Raw genomic sequence first — 16,791 nt, forward strand, 5'->3', positions numbered from 1 at the left:
AAATTGAAACAAAACATGGCCACGGTCCTGCCTTATGTGAATATTCAGCGTGGCAACAGCATTTGACAAGAACAAACAAACAAAAATCAAAGTTCATCGTTTACCTTTTTTTTGCTGGCGAGGCAAACAAAAATAACCTCACTTCTTTGTGCGCATTCACTAGCGTACTTGAGGCCGACTTTCAAATAAGTGGACGCCGATTGAACAAAGTCACGTACGCCCGCGAGCGATCATTCAAGACTAAAGAAGACGAGATTTGTCTTGACGGGCCTCATTACCAACCAATTAGTCATCCAAGTATGATAATGTCATCACGAGACCGTCTCTGGCATACGTGACAATGTTAGCAGGGTGTGATTACAAAACGACGACGACGACTGCTCTGAAAGGTGAGACTCTATAATTAGACACCATCCACGTTGGCTCTGCCAGGCTGAAACCAGACAATTGCACTGGCTGCATATGCTACACCAAAAGTAACGAGTCAAACCAATAGCTAGTCTAGTTTCATTGCACCGAATGAAGAAGTGGTCTTTTTCCCACCTACGTCATCTCATTCGCATTTTCAAAACCAACGGGAGTCAGATGTGGCTCCTCGCGGACAATAATCGACAAACGTTGCGGCTTCTCCCTGAATAATAGCTTATTGGTTGCGCTGAAGCGGTTTCATGCATGCTACGAAGCGAGCACGCGTTAAGTGAGCCGTCTTCACGTCGCGTCGAAGTCAAAAGTGCTCGCCGCGTGTCGTGCCTTAGGTCACAAAGGAGTAAAATATGGGCGCGTCTTGGAAGGCGCATTCCTGCTCGACGTTCTGAAGAATGCCGCCTTGCAGCAAGCGCGCGCCATAAAGTACAGCCGCACGCTGGTCTGGAGCCAAGCCCGCCTGCTGGAGCCACTCCACAAGTTCGCAGCCCAGGAAACAATCCACCAGTGTCCTCATCCCACACCTGAAAAAAAAAATGACACGACACACTCACTTCAAAGGGATTGTGAAGTGAAGTGAAGGGGGGGGAGTGGGCAAGATGGATCGGTTCACTTGAGAGCAATGTAAACTTTTTTTGATAAGGGGGACCAAGAAAAAGAAAAAAAGAACAAACGAAAATAGAATAAAAGTCGAATGTCAAGATAACATTTGCTTGTGGAGCCCAGAGTGAAACGCAAACATGGTGAAGCAGCATTTAGCTGTTATGCTGCATGCAAATTGATTAAGCTGCCAACAGAAATGAAGTCAGACGGAAATGTTTAGAAAAGAAAAAAAAGGTCTTGCGTGATCAAGGTCTTTCAAAGCACTTTTTAAATATTTTTATTCTAAAATCATGGTCCTGCACTGTATGCTCTCTTAGTAATTATGCTAAGCAACTTTTATTCGTTTACTGCTTCCTTTTCTGTCACCACTTTGAAATATATATATATATTTTTTAGATTGTTATTTGCGGGATTTTACAGTCATTATCTGAGGCGCATTGAGATATCCATCCATTTTCCGTACCGCTCGATCCTCATTAGGGTCGCGGGGGGTGCTGGAGCCTATCCCAGCTGTCTTCGGGCAGTAGGCGGGGGACACCCTTGATCAGTTGCCAGCCAATCGCAGGGCACACAGAGACGAACAACCATCCGCGCTCACAATCACACCTAGGGACAATTTAGAGCGTCCAATCAGCTTGCCATGCATGTTTTTGGAATGTGGGAGAAAACCGGAGCACCCGGAGAAAACCCACGCAAGCCCGGGGAGAACATGCAAACTCCACACAGGGAGGCCGGAGCTGGAATCGAACCCGGTACCTCTGCACTGTGAAGCCGACGTGCTAACCACTGGACTACCGGGCCGCCCCGCATTGAGATATCTGTTGTATGAAATGCACTCTGTAAATAAAGCCGCCTCGCCTTCCTCGAAAAACGCCAAGCAGGAGATTCTCTCACCTTCTTTTTCGAACAATGTCGTGGAAACACTGCTCTTGATGGCGCTGGACAAAGTCAGCACAGGTCACCTCGATCTCCTCAGTGTCTTCTTGCTTTTTTCCAGAGCACATTCTGCGCAACCTTGACAGGCACAACATCAAGGCGTAAACACAAACTCGAGTGCTTCCGCAACACTTTGTTCCTCACCTCTTCCAAAACGGCAGTAGAATCGAATGTTTGTCCAGGCCAAAGAGAGCAAGGGAGAGAAAGCCCTGCAATCATATCAAATCATGCCGTGTGTGACGCTACATGCTTTCATCAGAGTTTTGATTTTAGAACACCAACCTGGCCGTAGTTGGTCACGGCACAAAAGAACTGCAGCTCCACATAAAGTCTGCCCGGGTCTTGGTACAAGAGCAACCACACGCAGCTGGACAAATTCTATCACAAGGGGAAGGATACAGTGAAGAAAAAAAAATCATTATGTTTATTATGTTATGCATTCAACACGACTTGTAAGAACATCAAATGCAAAGTGGTGATTTTTTTTTTTAAACTCACGGCTAGCGAGCCAACAGCGAGAAGCAAACACAAAAGCACATGGCGGGCCACTTGTCCATCTTGATCCCGAAAGTGCTCTTCCACTCTGAACACAAGGCACACCCTTGAATCGTTGCTATTCTCACTTTGATCTGAAGGGGGCAGAATAAAGACGTGGAATAAACGTTGCTCCTCACTGTCGGGGGGGAGCAGAAATATTTGCATGTGATTGCTTAATACCTGCGAGCGTGTGATTCATACTTGCGCAGACGAGCATGTCGGGCATGGGCTGCGGTGGGGGACATTCGGACATGAGGCACGCTGATAACAAGAAGGAAGTTGACAGCAATTCATTATCAGTAACCAGGTGAAAGGCTTGCGAGTAGACATTAGAGGAAAAGGCACACAAGATGGAAAATAATCCAGTGGTGCATTCACATAAGAGTTGAATTTGTTCTGTGACCAAGCTCATAATTAAAACAAATAATAATGCATACACCGAGTCATGTAATCGGGAAATAAAAATACCGTTAATACGTTTTTGTCACACCACATCAATTGAATGCAGCTCATTTGTTATGCCGACCTTAGCCGCATGGGGGCAGTGTAGGACAGGCAAACTTATAAAACACTGATCACCGCGGGCGGAATTGTACAATTCTTCCATGTCGCGAGGCGTCTCCTGCCTAAAACTCAAGCGGACTTTATGAGCGCGCGTCGAGACATGTCAACTCCTCTTTCGGCGCAGTGCTCACGGTTGTTCTACAAAGAGGATAAGGAATATATGACGGCATTCATGTTGCCGCACCACATTTAGGAAATTTGTTGATTAAAGTGTCTCAGCGTGTATGCTAACTGACGCTACCACTTAAGTTAGCGGACTATGTGGTTGTTTTAAAGACAAATGTTGCCAATCCCTGTTTGTTGAATCAATTATTCACTATTTCATAAGGCGAGTCATAAGTTGAGTCACTTGTACCTCAAGGCATCACCGTATAATAATAATCACAATCTAAAGAGCTAAATAAGCACAGTTGTATTAAATTTACATCCAGTGGTGAATAGCTAAAGCCATAAGTAGTATGCGGAACTTTCACACAGCACCTGTGCTGGGATCTGCTGAATTGTCTTCTGGTTCAAACAAAGAGTTGTTATCTTGTTCCGTTTCCGTCACAAGGTCTTCCACGGACGCATTTCCCTCCTGACTTTGTTCTTTTTGGGCCCAGCTTCCTCGACTGAGTATGACCAGTGAACTCCCTGAGAGCAGCACACTGAGGGTCAGCACGATTGTGCTGCAGATGATCTGTCAAAGTGCACACATGCATAATAAGAAAATAAGCAATACAGTACAAATAGATTTTCACCACGTACCTGCGGCTTGCTGTAAAAGAGCGACGAATCTAAGGTGTCCGGCAGTTTTTCCCCACAGATCAGCAGCACAGCAGTTGTGACCGCAGGGATCCTGTTCATCAAGAGAAAAAACACCGACGCTATTACAGTGCAAAATTTAAGGACACTGACTACATTTTAAAAAAATGTATTTGCTTCTGGGCTCACCTAAATAACACTGTATGGATTACTTTAGTGTGTGACAAAGTTTGGTTGCGTCACAGGCCACAAAATGATGCAAACTTGCTTACCTCATTTAGACCCCCACCCCCCCAATAAAATGCTCAAAACATTCGACACACAGCTCTTAAGTATCATACAGTGCAGTTCTAAACCACCAGAAGTGATTCGGACTTTAATTCAATCAATTTTCAGCGCCGAGAGGTACCATTGTGACTGACATTGATTGCAGGAGGATTGACTTTTTTTTTAAGGTGGTTATTGACCACACATGCGTGACTCACCCCCAGCCCGCAATAACAATCATGCCAGACGAAACCGTCAGATGGTCAAACCTCCTCAGCAGCACAAGCGAGAGTGCAATGAAGCCTAAAACGAGAAACGCAAACGTTCAGATGAATTAGCACCTAATTTACGATGTCGCCGCCACGTGTATGCCACAACGTACCCGGCCACATGTAAGTGCAGTACAGTGACGTGCACAGCAGCGTAAAAGACAGGATCTGGACGATAAAGTTGTCTCCCCTCACCACAAATTTCCACAGGATCATTCCGGAACAAGTGAGGAACTACAAACGACAAATCATAGCAGTTCATGAACGATACCCTAATAGGCAAACATCCAGAGATGGATTCGAACCTTGAACTGCTTTTGCGTAAGCGACACTCACCTGTGCCAAAAAAAGGTTGGTGGTGAACACGTGAGGGAGCCTCTTGAACTTCTTACTAAAAAACATGACTGCGATGGTCCACAGCTGTGGGGGGCACGGGGGAGGGGTGTTATACATCTTTACAAATTGCAGTGAGTTTATGTCAAGTTTAGTTGTTACATCAATGCGAAATACTGCTTCCTAGATTTGCATTGTCGTATCAGTTTCTTTTTGCGGCGTTCACAAATTGCCTTCAAAACCTCTTTCATCAACTCTTGTGCAACTCAACTGAACCCGCAACCTTGCCATGCCAAGACGCTCACTCGAAATGAAGCTCAATAGATACAACTGGGCTAAAGGCGACACCAAATGAGGAAATGCATTTTTGTTTGACAGAAAACTGCAAATGAATCGCCAGACAATGAATGCATTGTCACATCTTAACACAAAGTCTCATTGGGGGGGAGGGGCAGTTGTGAAAAAGGAATAATGCTGACATCACTGCGCCTTGTCGCGACTCACCAGTGCCACGAAACAGACGAGGCTTATATCAAAGCTGACATCTTGTAACGTGCTCATCAGAAGCCGAGGATCCATCCGGCGTAGGGTGAGCAGCCAGGCGGAGGTAAACATGATTGGAGCCGAGAGCAAAGTGCAGATGACCATTCCGGAGATAATCTGGAGGGAAGCGGCGCACGATTAACCGTGGCAACACATAACAGTCAAACATGACAAACTTGACTGCTTTTAGAAACAAACGTGTGGACTGAACACCAGTGCCTTTGCGAACTTCTTTTTCGTCTGTCTGGGCACGTTCTTCTTCGGGTTGCGCCCGAAGCACCAAAACGGGGAACCAAAGTTTTCAAATTCGGGTTGAATTCGAATGTTAGTCCCGATTCCAAATGATTCTCGAGAAGACTCGATGCCCAACCCGAACATGGACTGAGAAACTGAACGGCTGATTTCAATCAGACAGGGATCTGTCAATCATTTCGCCAAGACTTGGAGGACTGTAGAAACGAGGGCTGAACAATTATTCAAATTCAAATTGACATCCCAATGTGGCAGAACACAATTTTCTAATGGCAAAGACTGCAATATTGAATTTTTAAAAACATTATATATATAGTGGCCCGGTAGACCAGTGGTCAGCACGTCGGCTTCACAGTGCAGAGGTACCGGGTTCGATTCCAGCTCCGGCCTCCCTGTGTGGAGTTTGCATGTTCTCCCCGGGCCTGCGTGGGTTTTCTCCGGGTGCTCCGGTTTCCTCCCACATTCCAAAAACATGCGTGGCAGGCTGATTGAACACTCTAAATTGTCCCTAGGTGTGAGTGTGAGTGCGAATGGTTGTTCGTTTCTGTGTGCCCTGAGATTGGTTGGCAACCGATTCAGGGTGTCCCCCGCCTACTGCCCGGAGACAGCTGGAATAGGCTCCAGCACCCCCCGCGACCCTAGTGAGGATCAAGCGGCTCGGAAGATGAATGAATGAATTATATATATATATATATATATATATATATATATATATATATATATATATATATATACACACACACAGACAGGTATATAATGACTTTTTTTAGCATACATTTACATTTTGCATTTTTACTTCATATTTTATACAAAGTGATAAAGCTATAGATTTGTTGGCATTATTGTTGCAATCTGATTTTTTTTTTAATCCGAATTAGATTATCTTTCAAAATCAGTCAGCCTGACAAAGCACTCAAAAAAAAATATAAAAAAAATTACTGAATTTTGGGCAGTTTTACCATCGTACACAATCATAACACGGCATATGGAACAAGAACAGGCGCGAGATGGAGCTTTTTTGTCAAAACCTTAAAAATGTGTCAACATTTCACCTCTTGCCAAAGTTACAAGACTCACCACTTCCAGCTGCGCGTTGTAATATGTAGCGTAGATAGCGACGCTGGGCGCCGTGGGAAAAACTCCGTAAAGAAAGGCGTAGTTGGAGAGGCTCGAGTGGTTGCTGTCGAGAAGATCCACCATGTCTTTACAAATCAGAGGCATGAGCAACCTGGGGATTGCAGCGGTGCTCCGTTAGCGAGGTCAAAGAAAAGTCGGACACAAAAATAGAAAAGCGTCATCTCACTGTTTTGTTTTTTCTTACAATTTCGCAGTCAAGAGTAATATCAGCGTCACGACCGTGGACCTGGTTAATTTCTTCAGCTGGCCCACCATGGACAGACCCAAGTAGAACAAAGCCGTTCCGCCAAAGGAGTTGGCCAAACCATCCACAAAGTCTTCCATGAAGGAAGGAATCTTCTGGCGCAGGATAAAATGGGCCACAATGCCAATGCCGACCATGAAAACAATCGGGTTCCGCAAGACGTGAAGCACCACTTGCCCCACGATAAAAAATTTCCCCCGCTGGTGCTCTCTCTGATCCTTCCATTTCTGGACCTCACAAAAGGCAAAACCGATGGGATTGAGCAGAATTAGCGACACGGGTGCCACCAAGTAGATGTACTGGAGGTATTCCGGATACGTGCTCTCGTATAGAGCTTTAACTGCGGACACACATGGAGGCAAACATTAGAAACCGAGCCGTTGTTGACTCAAAAGCATCATACATACCAATTGGATAACCCAGAGCAAAGTCATTGCTTTGGGTGGCAAATATCGAGTAGAGCCCGGCTTTGCTGTAGCGGCTCTCGGGATTGGAAACGAGCAGTGTCAGGAAACAAACGATGGCAAACACGGATGCTTTGGCGACAAGGACGCTCCAGATGAAGGGCCAGATGACGTTCCCAAAGTCCAGTAGCACCATGTTCTTAAAGAGGAGCGCTGGCAGAGCAAACTTGCTCACAAAATTGCCTAAACCTTTGGCCTGGCTGGATGTGATGATGCGGGCCCTGCCGGCTACGTAGCCGCACAGGATGATGCCAAAGCACTTCAGCAGAGCCGGAAGGAGCTTGTCGATGGATACTCTGGATGGTGGAGCAGAGAGATCCATCGGGTCTCCATGTGGAAAGATACTGGCGGTGGTGTTCAGGTCCATAATGCTGATGTTATCTCCCACCAATGTGAGCAGTCACGTATGGGTTAAGGTTGTATTGACGTCATTGCTGTCCGATAACACATGGAGAACAACAAACATGATTGGAAGATTTGTCAAGACAAAAAATAAAATAAAAATACTCCAAGACGAAATTTTATCGGAATTCTTGATTGGAAAAAAAAATATTACGGTATTTACTTACACACACACACACACACACACGTTTACCATAGAAACATCACATTCATAACAAGTTGAAGAAATTAGTTTCAAAACTCTTTAAAGTTATGTCCCGCAAACCCTTTACATTTGTAATTTGTGGTCGTGGACAATGTTTGTACGTTCTGTCGAAGCCCTGACAAAACGTTGGACCATTGTTTGCAGTTTTGGTCACAATAAATATTTTACGTTTTCATCTCTGTTAAACGTCATATTGTTTTTCCTAAAAATGTTGCTATTAAAATAAATACAGATGTGTCAAGTTGGTGTTAAGTACCAAACACTTCCCACTTCTTGCGAGAATTTAACTCGCTATTTAAATCGCCTGAGTTGAAAACAGAAATAAGAAATGCCCAGATAACATCTGATGTTATCCAAGCGTCATTTATTTGTTGTGTCATAACATTCATTAATTCAATGAAAATACTAATTAATTTGTATTGCTCAATGTACCATAAAAATCCTTTTTACTTTATTAGTTTCGTTACAGCCTCTCTATGTTATGTGACGAACTATGCAAATTGTTTATATAAATGAAGCCCTTTGAAAAATAATCTTGCATTCATCACGCTGTTTTAAAAGGTCAGCAAGGAAAAATGAAACTCACCGTTGCTTCACTGACCGTTACGCTGTGCTCTCATGTGGCAGCAAGAGTCCCGGTGCGAGTAGTCATGTTTGTTCGCCCGCTAGCTAACGCTAGCTGGAGGAGCAAAGGACACCGATCAGCTCGTCAACAATACGCCGAATGATGAGAAACGCCGATCAATCGCGCCACCCTAACACAAGCAAGCACACGAGATGAGGCTTTTTTTTGGACGGCAGCTTTCATACTTGACACCACCCCCTAGATGACTTTCGTTATGCCAGAGACGCCGACATCGAGTCGACCAATCACAAGCGAAACCAGGAAGGAAAAGGCGGGGCTTAGCTTTGCCTACCACCGTAAAGGCGTTAACACTCATCGACCACTACATTAGGTACACTTACAAACGCCACTCAAATACAAGACAGAGCTATTTGAGGACATATTTTGCTGATTTGAGTACCACCTTTCTGTTTGTATTTAATATTTGAAAAGTTCCGCAGGGGTTGTTGTTCATAGGTTCCTTCTAACCATAATTCACAAAGTACAATGGCATTTGACACACTTCAACATAACTCATAATATGCACAGCACATCGTAAAACATGCAAAAACGTTACAATATAATCCCCATTGGATTTTTAAGGAGGTATGTTAACTTGTATTTTAATCACATCATACAAGCACCAAAAAGGGGCAAACTACTCAATCATATTATATGATAAAGATGTCCACAATGATATTGTAAAACGTAAATAAAGTCATTTTGAAGCACCAAATGCGCAAAAGTGTCACAAAAAATGTCACGAGGTTCGCTTCACATTGAGCAACAATGAGACTTTCGGCATCTTCGAGCCGTTATTGTCAAAAGTGTAATACGTGAACTCCCTCTAGTGGTATTCAGGAGAATCACTGCCCGCGTCCACTTAAATTGTATCCATCATTTAATCTTGACGCAATAACTTATTTTTCAGCACTTATTTAGATATGATTATAATTTTTATTGAATGCACAATATCGTACAAAATCATCGAATCAATATTTAAGTGCGTTTTCTTTTTAGTTGTAAAACCTGTCTCCTTTTTGATGAACACTTACCAATCTATTGTATTTTAATCTTGGTCATGATGGTGGTATTTAGAAAACCAAGTATATATATTTTTGGAGGTACAGCACCTGTTTGTAAAAAGTTTGAATCCCCCTGATTTAGAGCATGCTGAGCTCAATGAGCCGTCCGGCAAACACGCCTAACGTGCCGATGAGACACACAGCCATGAAAACGCAGAGCAGGATGTGATCCAACACCATGGCCACAAACTTCCACTCCTCAGCAGCCTGGACAAAGTCAACAATAGGACACTTGTCATCCACACAATACACTCCGCAGCGATGAATGATGTCAATAAAACCATTTTTTGCGTTACATTGTTGGATTCTTCGTCCGATTTCATCGTCTCCGCGATGTACTTGATTCCTTCGATGGCACTGCGGACGTCTGGGTTTTTGGTGAGGGGCGACTGGTAGGGCACGGCAGAGGCCTGGTTGCCTGAGATGTCGGAGATGTCAAAGTCTGCCCCATAGATGTTCTTCACTGGTTTTTCCTTTCCGGGGCGCTTCATCGTTGAGAAGAACATAATGTTCGGGATGGTTTCGATGAAAAGCTGCTCCCCCCCCAAGAAAACAAGAATCATGATTTTTACGAGCTCTGCTTTAATCATCAACAATTATTGAACAATTACTTTACTAACCACATTATTTAAAAACGTAACTAGTATTTTTTGGGTGGCTCGAACAATAAGAACAACTTAAAAATAGAAATGACCGACATTAATGACAACAATGTTATTTAAGACAACATGCAATTAAGTTGTTTGGTCCAAAACAATCAGATCTTTACGCTGGGGTACAAAACAAAGCATCATTAGTTATATAGACTCGTATTTCTTTGTTGTGGAATGCACAGAAGCCAATTTTCACAACAGCAAAACGTAAAATATTTTGTTGAATTGCCCAACTTCAAATTCAATCAAAGTTGCTATTTATCCAGCTATCTGTCTTATCCTATCCGTCCACTAGATGGCAGTATCGCAAAAGGACAAGATGCACCAATCTGCACCGTACAGTCGCTCGAAACACACAAAGTGTGCGTCATCATCTCGTCATCCGGCTGACCTTTCGCACCCATTCTGGCATGGTGTGTGTGCTTGGGGAGCGGTGGTGAGTGTTGATGATGATGACGGTGATGATGATGGAGGCGATGACGAAGACCATGGTGAACAGCATGTACTTCCCAATGAGCGGCACCGCGCTGGACGTGGACGGGATCAGCTCCACGATGACCAGCAGGAAGACGGTCAGGGAGAGCAGGACGGAAATGCTCAGGGTCATCTTCTCACCTTGATGACACAACACAGCAACTCAAGTTTATAATAAGCCATTGGAAATATTTTAATATGAGGCTATGTTCATGACCGCAATGTTTTTAAGCCTACTTTAAATTGAACATGCTAAAAATATGGCTGCTCCTCAGATCAATTCTGACCCCGAGAAATAAACTCGATTAAAACATATTTGTGACTGGTAAAATGCGAAGTATGCGGTTTCGCCACGGCGGTTGTGGATTTTTGCAGCGGCGACGTTCCAAACGGGGCGCAAGTGATGTATTATACATTAAAGCGAAGGCTTGCTTTCAGACATGGCAGCACAGAGGGACGCCGGATAATGAAGCAGACATACACAGTGGGAGCAGGGCCAGATGGGCGCAGGAGCAGCAGAGGCTGTTTGTGGAGTAGTCAGAGAAACCTCAGGTTGGCACACGCAGTCGCACTCGGGAGTTGAGGATGCTGATTTTACCAACGAGGCATCAAAGCGTGTCTTGGAAATGTTGCAGACATTTTTATGACTCTTACTTTAAAACCTTGCGGTGTCAAATTTAGAGCAATTGGGTCAGACAATGAATCAAATCCAAATTGCTTGTGTTGGATTCCTATTCAAGATCTAAAGAGCTTTTTTGGAAAAAGTATAAACGATAGAACACACAAAGTGCCTTACCGGAGTCTGTCGGCAGATAGAAGACAAGTCCGGTCAGGAAAGAGAAGAGCATGCACGGGATGATGACGTTGACGATGAAGTAGAGGGGGAGCCGTAGCATGAGGAAGTGGTAGGTGATGTCCAGGTAGGGGGTTTCGGGGCAGCAGGAGTAGTACACCCAGTGTTTCCAGCTGCGGAAGTCTTTCATCACCCACTCGCCGCTCTCCATGAAGTTACTCAAGTCGGGGCGATCGCTATCCTGCGGAGACAAAGCAACATCACCCCGAAGATGGCGAGGCATCTTCAAAGACTGATTAAAGGGGTTTATTGATGACAGCCAATGAATTTTAAAATGTGTGTTTTAAAAGGATTGAATGTGGTGAAATCCACGTCTACCTTTGGTTTTGGAAAGCTAACAGAAGCTAATAAACGACTCAAAACGTCATGTACGAGCTAACAGCTAGCATCAGTGTTGTAATTATAAACCTTTAAATAAAATTTGGATTTGGACGCAGGCATTTATTTTCATATTACTGCAGAGTTGCAACATGTCTGTCTTCACATCGATTGTATTTGTTTGTCTGCATTATACCGCCCCCAGGTGGCGATGGCACGCACAGCAGAAGGAGTAACCATTTTCTTTGAATTGAATTCTTGAGATTCTGTTTAATTGTCATGACTGAGTTTTTTTTTTAAATTGCGTCCAATATAATAGAGTGCTATTTTTCTTCTTAAAACATACATTATTGGCTGGAACAGATAAATGGTATTTAGCTTGCTTTGGAAAACTGATTTGTCTTCAAAAATGGTGATTTTGTTATTTTGACTTCAAAATGGCGCCGCGTGAGTGGCTGCCTTTCCAGCAGCTCCTATATTTTGTTGTTCTACTTCGTCCTTTCATAACTTTGCTGCTGTGAATTGGGAATTTCTCCATTATGAGACTAATAAAGGTTTTCTTAGCTTATATATTTGTATTATTTTTAACCACAATTAGACTGATATTTTACAATTTTTTGGTAGTGTTAACTCACCGGCATAGGTGTCTCCCCACCCCCATTTTTTTTTTAATTACCCCTATGCTGGGTTAGTTATTTCACCCAATTTGGGTTACTTCACCCCACATTTTTAAGAGAGTTTGGAAACAAAGTCATCATTTGGAATGTGTGTCATTACAGGATTGACGACGACCAAGTTCCCGTCGTAGGTCCAGGTGCCCAGTTTCATGCTGCAATTCTGCAGGTCGAAGGGGAAGTGCAGCACAATGATCTCGCAGTAGCTCTTGAAGATGGCAGGAGGGTTCCACGTGATCAGTCCCGTGTGCTCGAGCAGCACTTTGGTCTCATGCACGATGGCAAAGTCACCGTCGGCGCTGCGGGCACAACAAAAACCCCAGCCGGTGTCAACATCGCCCACCCCCAAGATAACGCGAGGCGACACCATCGCCCGAGGCCGAGCTCAGCTCCCTGTTTTGGCAGCCCGGCAGGTTGTTGGGAGTCGTAAAAACAGTGCTACGTGTCAGACGTAACATATGGAAAATGTGTTTGTGTGTGTGTGTGTGTGTGTACGCTCTACTACAGAAGCTATATTTAGCCCGGTGAAACCTTAGCCGAGCTTCCACAAGCATATTGGAAAGAGTGAAAACGCGACTGACAGCTGTTTTGCTTGTTTCCAGGAGATCACTCAGCTCACTGCATAGATCAGGAATAGCGGACATGAACAAAATCAAAGCCCCCCCCCCCCCCCCCCCCAAGACATACTTGTTGTAGAGCACCAGATCGGGCCGCCAAATGTCAGTGGAGGGAATTCTGATCTTTCTGATGCCGCCATAATCCTCTGGATTCCACTGCAAGTTGACATCTTTCCATTGCTTCAAATGAAAAGCAGACAATGGAAAGTTCAGCAATGATGGATTTAAAATTCATGGCAATGCTTCGGGATGTATTTTTGCCATCTCGAACGTGGACGAAGAAATGAAGTTCTTAAAACCTGTTTGAGTCGCACGTTGCTGTTAACGATCTGGTTGACTTCATCCTGCGGATGCAAATAAGCGTGTTCAGACGGCAGATAAAATATCAAATCTTTGCACAGACTTTGTGTGTGTGTCTTGAAATCTTACCACGCTGATAAGCTGGATGAGCTGCAGGCCCACGGTGACCACCACCGGGTCCTTGAAGTGACTGACAGGGCGGACCACCTTGTTGTAACCGGTAAAGAGGGTTTTGACAAGGCGGGTTTCTTCATCGGACGCCCAGGTGGCAGCTCCCAGACGAAAGAAAGCACACGGGAGACTCTCATAGGCTTGTTTACAAAGGGATTACCAGCAGTCATATTTAACCGCATGATGGCTCCCGTGTGGGGTGGTGGAGTGTAATTGTGTTGGGAGAGCGATTAGGTTCTCCCGACGAACGTGACACAAATAGTCGTGACAAGCGTCGGAAAGACGCTCGTTGTGAACGTGCGCAGCCTTTGTGTGCGCCAGGGTAAAACAAATATGTGTTGAAGCACACGCTATGATGAAAATGTCAACATGAAGCACGTTTTCTGAAACGAACGTCCACTGAACGAAGTGACTATTTTGAGGTTGAAATGATTGGAACCGCCGGAAGGTCTAGAAGAGTGAAAATCGGCTTCATAACAAGAGCAAAATTAAGCAGAATAATATGTAGACATAAAGCACGGGGTGTCAAACCCATTTTTGTCGCTGGCCGCATTTTAGCTACCGTTTCCCTTGGAGGGACGTTATGACTGAAATCGTATAAAGAAGTCAAGAATAATGGTTTACTCAACTGTTGTTCAATTTCCTATCACGAGGGGTTTGATAACAAGAACATTCTTACAATGTCTCTCTTATTTATTACATATGAGCCTTTTCAATTTTGGTACATATTTAACACGCATCATGGAAGTTGCCATGTTTGATTTGCTTTTGCGGGCCACATGAAATGATGTGGCGGGCCACATCTGGCCCCCGGGCCTCGAGTTTGACACCAGTGACATAAGGGATAGGGCTGGACAATTAAAAAAAAATCAGCCCCCCCACCCCTGTGATTGCGATTTTATATGCATTGTTCTTTTCAATGTCCTCTTCCCTTGAATTGTTTTTTTATACATACCGGTACATGTTTTGGTCTTTTGTGAAAATAAAGGCAAATAGCCTCGACTTTATTTAAGTGAGCGGTTATCCATTTGAATTTGAGTTGTTCACTTCCTCAGCACTTTGGCTTGCAGTCTTCAGAAGTTTCAGGCGTTCATAAATCATGTCGAATGACCACAGCAATGGAAAGAAATCTTTGACTTTATCATTTCAACTTTTCATTTTTCATAAAAGAATGAATACGTCAACGTGGACCTCATTTCAATTTCAGTAGGGCCTATTTCTATTTCTGAGTTCACCTTGGGGCCAAGGTCATTTGACAAAGACATATTTGAATGGTTGGATGGTTCACAATTGAAAAAAAAAGCCTATGATGGAATCGCCTGCAAAAAACAGTTATCGTGGCACTACCGAGACTTGCTGGCAGATGGGGAAAAAGACGGAAAAGCCAACCGAGGAAGCCATGCACGTGCCCTTGTCACTCACACATCAACAACACTCATTTGTTTTGATTTGGGGTCAGGTTGCAGTCTCCTGGCAGCCTCTTAAAATATGTATGAACAATTTGAAACCAACAACAAAAAGGCGCATTCCATTCAATGGTCCGCCAGTTCTTACCTGTCAGGATGGTTAGATGAAAAACGAGTGAGGCCACGCTCATTTTTGTCAATCAATCCGGTCTTCCAAAAGTCCTCTCCGACTTCAACACGTTGCCTCTCGATCGCTAGAGAATTGCCAAAGTTGGACGTGCCTGCAACAATCTTTCACGACTGGCAAACGACTCGGGGCGCACGGCTCTTGGCAGCGAGCCGTGTTGTTATTGTGTCCCACATCTGATGGTTGAGTTGAATGGGTGACAACGCTCGTTACTCGAGAGGGACACGATCTTGTGTCGCACTTTACGAGATCAACATGCCACAGTAATCCGTCACGAAAATACACCGCGGTGAACTTGACTGACGGCGCACAACTTGTAGGAGACATTAAATGACCCGCGATAAAAAACCTGCGAGACTAACACCAGGGAAAGAGAAACGTTGAGAAACATATATTGTGCAACCGATGGACATTGATTTGAATTTGAAATTTATTAATGGATGGGCCATGCATTTGATACAAAAAATGACAAAAATCTAATCTATTTTAACCCATCGTTGCTGCTAGAGGCTGAGAGGATGAATTTGAAATCAGATTGCTAACACGAATAACAATACATTGATTCTGAAGGCCCTGGGCAGATTAGAGTGGCATAGCAACAACAGATAGAGGCTGAAATCCAACTGGACAAAAAAAGTAAGGATGCCTAGCTGGCTAGCTGTCTTTATTTAAAAAAAACACACACAAATTGTGACACGAAGAACGTCCGATCTGTCCGCAAGTCTCTGGTCGCAATAGTAACGTTTAAAGGTGTCTTCAAAATAAAACAGGCCGCAAATAAAAAGTGCATGAAAAATACGACTCAACCATCGCCGAATATTTCGCAGAGTGGGCTTGGTGCGTGAGAATCTCCTGTTGAGATAAATCCGTATCTTACGTAGGACTCCTGATACTGTCTTTTTAAAAAGAAGCCTTCTTTTTCTTGGAAGTAGTAGGCGCCTCTTCTGTCTCTTGGCTGGGCCTTTTCCCCTTCCCAGAGAACGTTCCAAGGACGTTTGTTTTTTTTTTTTTTACTCATTTTGCTAGCTCCCGGGTTTCATTTTTAGCGGTAACCTATCACGTGACTGAGAAGCACCGCCTTCACCTGCGTCACGATTAGACATACTGCAGAGAATCCGGTAATTCTTCAAAATAAAATATTTTTCAGATTCCGGAACAAATAAAACGGAAGTAATGCAAGTTATTTAGTCTTTCAATGCGGACCGGAACCAAATAACCCGCGGACCGGTACCGTAGTAAGTGAATGGGCATTTCTTCTATATGCTAAGCAGCATATTCAATTTAAAAAAAATATTTTCTCACGTTGGAGTCACGTCTCCTGGGCTTGCTCGCCAAGTCGGTGGCCCCCGTGACGGGTCAGTTAACTCAATATCCTCACACCCAGCCGCGTTCAATCAACTGCTCGCTCAAGCACAGGCCTCATTCATCTCACTTAGGGTCAAATCACCGTTTTGGCAACATCTGAATTAAGAGAGATTTACCCGAATGCTCCCCAGCTCTCTCCAAATTGTCACCATTCAAAGCCG

The 16,791-nt window shown here is 44.1% G+C and overlaps 2 protein-coding genes across 3 annotated transcripts; both read right to left on the reverse strand.

The window, feature by feature from the left end:
* Window positions 1-123: 123 nt before the first annotated feature.
* On the reverse strand, window positions 124-9,066 carry gpr155a (G protein-coupled receptor 155a). Its single transcript, XM_052082434.1, has 17 exons — window positions 8,510-9,066; window positions 7,260-7,750; window positions 6,793-7,192; window positions 6,549-6,699; window positions 5,181-5,336; window positions 4,680-4,763; window positions 4,457-4,577; window positions 4,293-4,377; window positions 3,811-3,901; window positions 3,544-3,742; window positions 2,680-2,760; window positions 2,461-2,591; window positions 2,245-2,340; window positions 2,107-2,171; window positions 1,921-2,040; window positions 732-947; window positions 124-692 (listed from the first exon to the last, which is right to left on the reverse strand). The coding sequence occupies exons 2-16, from the start codon at window positions 7,681-7,683 to the stop codon at window positions 752-754; spliced, it is 2,400 nt and encodes a 799-aa protein (XP_051938394.1). The 5' UTR covers window positions 7,684-7,750; window positions 8,510-9,066; the 3' UTR covers window positions 124-692; window positions 732-751.
* Window positions 9,067-9,198: 132 nt separating this feature from the next.
* On the reverse strand, window positions 9,199-15,610 carry LOC127611716 (acetylcholine receptor subunit alpha). Of its 2 annotated transcripts, none has more exons than XM_052082443.1 (9): window positions 15,227-15,610; window positions 13,631-13,749; window positions 13,501-13,545; window positions 13,272-13,381; window positions 12,688-12,883; window positions 11,536-11,773; window positions 10,657-10,880; window positions 9,909-10,145; window positions 9,199-9,819 (listed from the first exon to the last, which is right to left on the reverse strand). In XM_052082443.1, the coding sequence occupies exons 1-9, from the start codon at window positions 15,267-15,269 to the stop codon at window positions 9,691-9,693; spliced, it is 1,341 nt and encodes a 446-aa protein (XP_051938403.1). In that variant the 5' UTR covers window positions 15,270-15,610; the 3' UTR covers window positions 9,199-9,690. The 2 variants fall into 2 exon arrangements, with proteins under 2 accessions (XP_051938403.1, XP_051938402.1); XM_052082442.1 differs by having other exon boundaries at window positions 13,631-13,773; window positions 15,227-15,609.
* Window positions 15,611-16,791: the final 1,181 nt, after the last annotated feature.

The sequence above is a fragment of the Hippocampus zosterae genome, chromosome 12, assembly GCF_025434085.1.
Source record: "Hippocampus zosterae strain Florida chromosome 12, ASM2543408v3, whole genome shotgun sequence".
In the NCBI taxonomy this organism is placed as follows: Eukaryota; Metazoa; Chordata; class Actinopteri; order Syngnathiformes; family Syngnathidae; genus Hippocampus; species Hippocampus zosterae.